General features: G+C 40.4%; 1 protein-coding gene across 1 annotated transcript; it reads right to left on the minus strand.

Annotated features, from left to right (window-relative positions):
• Positions 1-827: 827 nt before the first annotated feature.
• Positions 828-2,196, minus strand: LOC123176982 (homeobox-leucine zipper protein ROC5-like). The gene is made up of 3 exons (XM_044590967.1): positions 1,922-2,196; positions 1,724-1,841; positions 828-1,091 (listed from the first exon to the last, which is right to left on the minus strand). The coding sequence occupies exons 1-3, from the start codon at positions 2,194-2,196 to the stop codon at positions 828-830; spliced, it is 657 nt and encodes a 218-aa protein (XP_044446902.1).
• Positions 2,197-2,302: the final 106 nt, after the last annotated feature.

The following is a 2,302-nucleotide window of genomic DNA, read 5'->3' on the forward strand; positions in this document are numbered from 1 at the left end:
CAAGCACACTGGTATCCTCCAATGCTACTCTGACAAGTGCATCCCACAGGACAAGGGTTGTCGTTACTACATTCGTCGACAGCTGCAGTAAGATAAGCAAAGCTAAGTATCAGAATTTTGAACTTAGTGGTAACCTTTCTACATATGTCCAAAGTGTAATTTTATTGGCAATGTATGTATACACATTCAATATGACCATCCGAAACTAGATAAGATCCCATGGACTCCTTCACGAAATATTGCACTACCTGTAGCTACTACGGGTCCTCTTGATCCTGCTCCGTGCATGACTCGACAGGTGCATATAGCGGGGAGTTTGTGAGGTAGATGACTATTGCGATCCACTTCCCCAATGGCTCCGGAACGTGATCAATGCACAGATATCATTTTTCGTTGCCAAAAAGGATCATTGACAAAGGTATCTCAATAAATGAAATACTTACGCGAAGAAATGTTAGAAGACATTGAAAATTATGGCGTGACATTCAATACGCTGCTTTGATTATTCTTCTTCTCCTTTTTAATTATTTTGACTCTACTTGATCTGTTTGGATACAAACTCGAAGATAAAAAGATGGGCATTGGACTGAGCTTCACGGCAATGCCATCCCAAAACCACTCACTCCACAACCCATACATTGTTGCCATGATTGCCAGATCTCATGCCATCCCACGAAGCAACCATGACAGCCTACAAAAGAAATAAACTAGCATCCAAGTCGTCCACATACACACACAACATGATGCATTATTTGCATGCCTAGGAATCAAGCAAAACTAGCGTACATGCGACAGGATAACGTTGGAAACGACCAAAGACAGTGTGGTTAGTTGCGGGTCAATCGGGGCCACATTCCATTTTGTTGGAGACCCTCTTTAAGATGGGTGGCGGCAAGCCTAAGTTCCTCCTTGAGCTTCATATTCTCCTTGAACAAGCGTTGGCGCTCTGTGGTGTCCTGAGTTTGAACCACCGCCCCTCTGCATTTGAGGCAAGTGCTATTTTCCATAGCCGACAAGATGGCTTGCCTGTCAGATTTTAGCATCTTGTTCTCTAACTGAAGAGTGGTGGTCTCCCGCCTTTGCGTCTTGCCCTGTATTTATTAATTTCGTGAATGCATCATTTCAGCGGTTATTATAAGAGTATGACCCCATGTTCACGAAGGTAACATCGTAGTACATTGTAGGATTTGCTATTGGAGCTCGAGCTTCATGTAGTCTCAATTTTAAAATTTCAAAAATCATATTATTTGAATTCAAAAAAAGCATGACAATAATATGCACATACCTATCGATGAATACTAGTTCTGTGTAAAGTTACGTGGTGAAATACATTTTTAAGATGGTTACGCAAAAATAGCAAAACAACGTATGTCTAGCACATGTACTCTTCACTATTAACATACATGATTTTTCGTACAACTAACATCAAAACGTATTTCAAAATTAGGTTTTACACACATCTATATACTTACTTATGAACTTATCTTCAGATATTTTTGAATCTAAAAAACTGGATTTTCTATTATTTTTAAAATTCTCTCTCCATTGAGCGAGAGCGCCAAAAAGCCTCACCCATGGCATTTTGAGTTCAGGTGACAAATAATGCTACTTTGTTCATTGGAGTTTATACTATTTAACCGCAAAAATCTGCATAGTTGCATGTCTTAGCTGACCCATGTGGTGACATCTCATGTTATTCAGCATGGAGAAGAATAGTATTTACCTTACTGTTGCTGCGATGGTTTTGGAACCAGAACTTGACCTGTTGGGCACTCATGCCAAGCCTCTCACTAAGGCTCTTCCGGAGTTTCTCATCAGGATAAGGGATTTCCCGGAAGACACTACAGATGACGTTAATGAAAATGCATTAGTAAACATCATCTTCGATAGGTAAGAAACAATGATTGAGTAATTATAGTACGCTTCAAGTTGTTGGATCTGTTCTCTGCGGAGACGGTGATAGTTGGTACGCCTTGTCTCCATCCTCTGCTCACTGTAGGTTTCTACGTTGTTGTTTCCTTGGTTTCCAGCAACAACGTTGGTATTATCAATCATTCCCACGTTGGCAGTGGCTCCAAGTAGACCATATGTCTCATCACCATGGTCGTGCTGCAATAGGTGGCTATGTTCACTTGTCATGAACGGGTCAAGATCATTGTACACAACACTGTTGTATTGCGGCCACTCCCCGTCCATGGTGATCTGTTGTCATGAAACAAAATGTTTATTCCCCTATATAGAGTTAAAGGCAACAGTAAACTAATATTATAAAAAACATGTAGAAGTTATGAAACCACATAGA

This window comes from Triticum aestivum, unplaced genomic scaffold, assembly GCF_018294505.1.
Source record: "Triticum aestivum cultivar Chinese Spring unplaced genomic scaffold, IWGSC CS RefSeq v2.1 scaffold223774, whole genome shotgun sequence".
In the NCBI taxonomy this organism is placed as follows: domain Eukaryota; kingdom Viridiplantae; phylum Streptophyta; class Magnoliopsida; order Poales; family Poaceae; genus Triticum; species Triticum aestivum.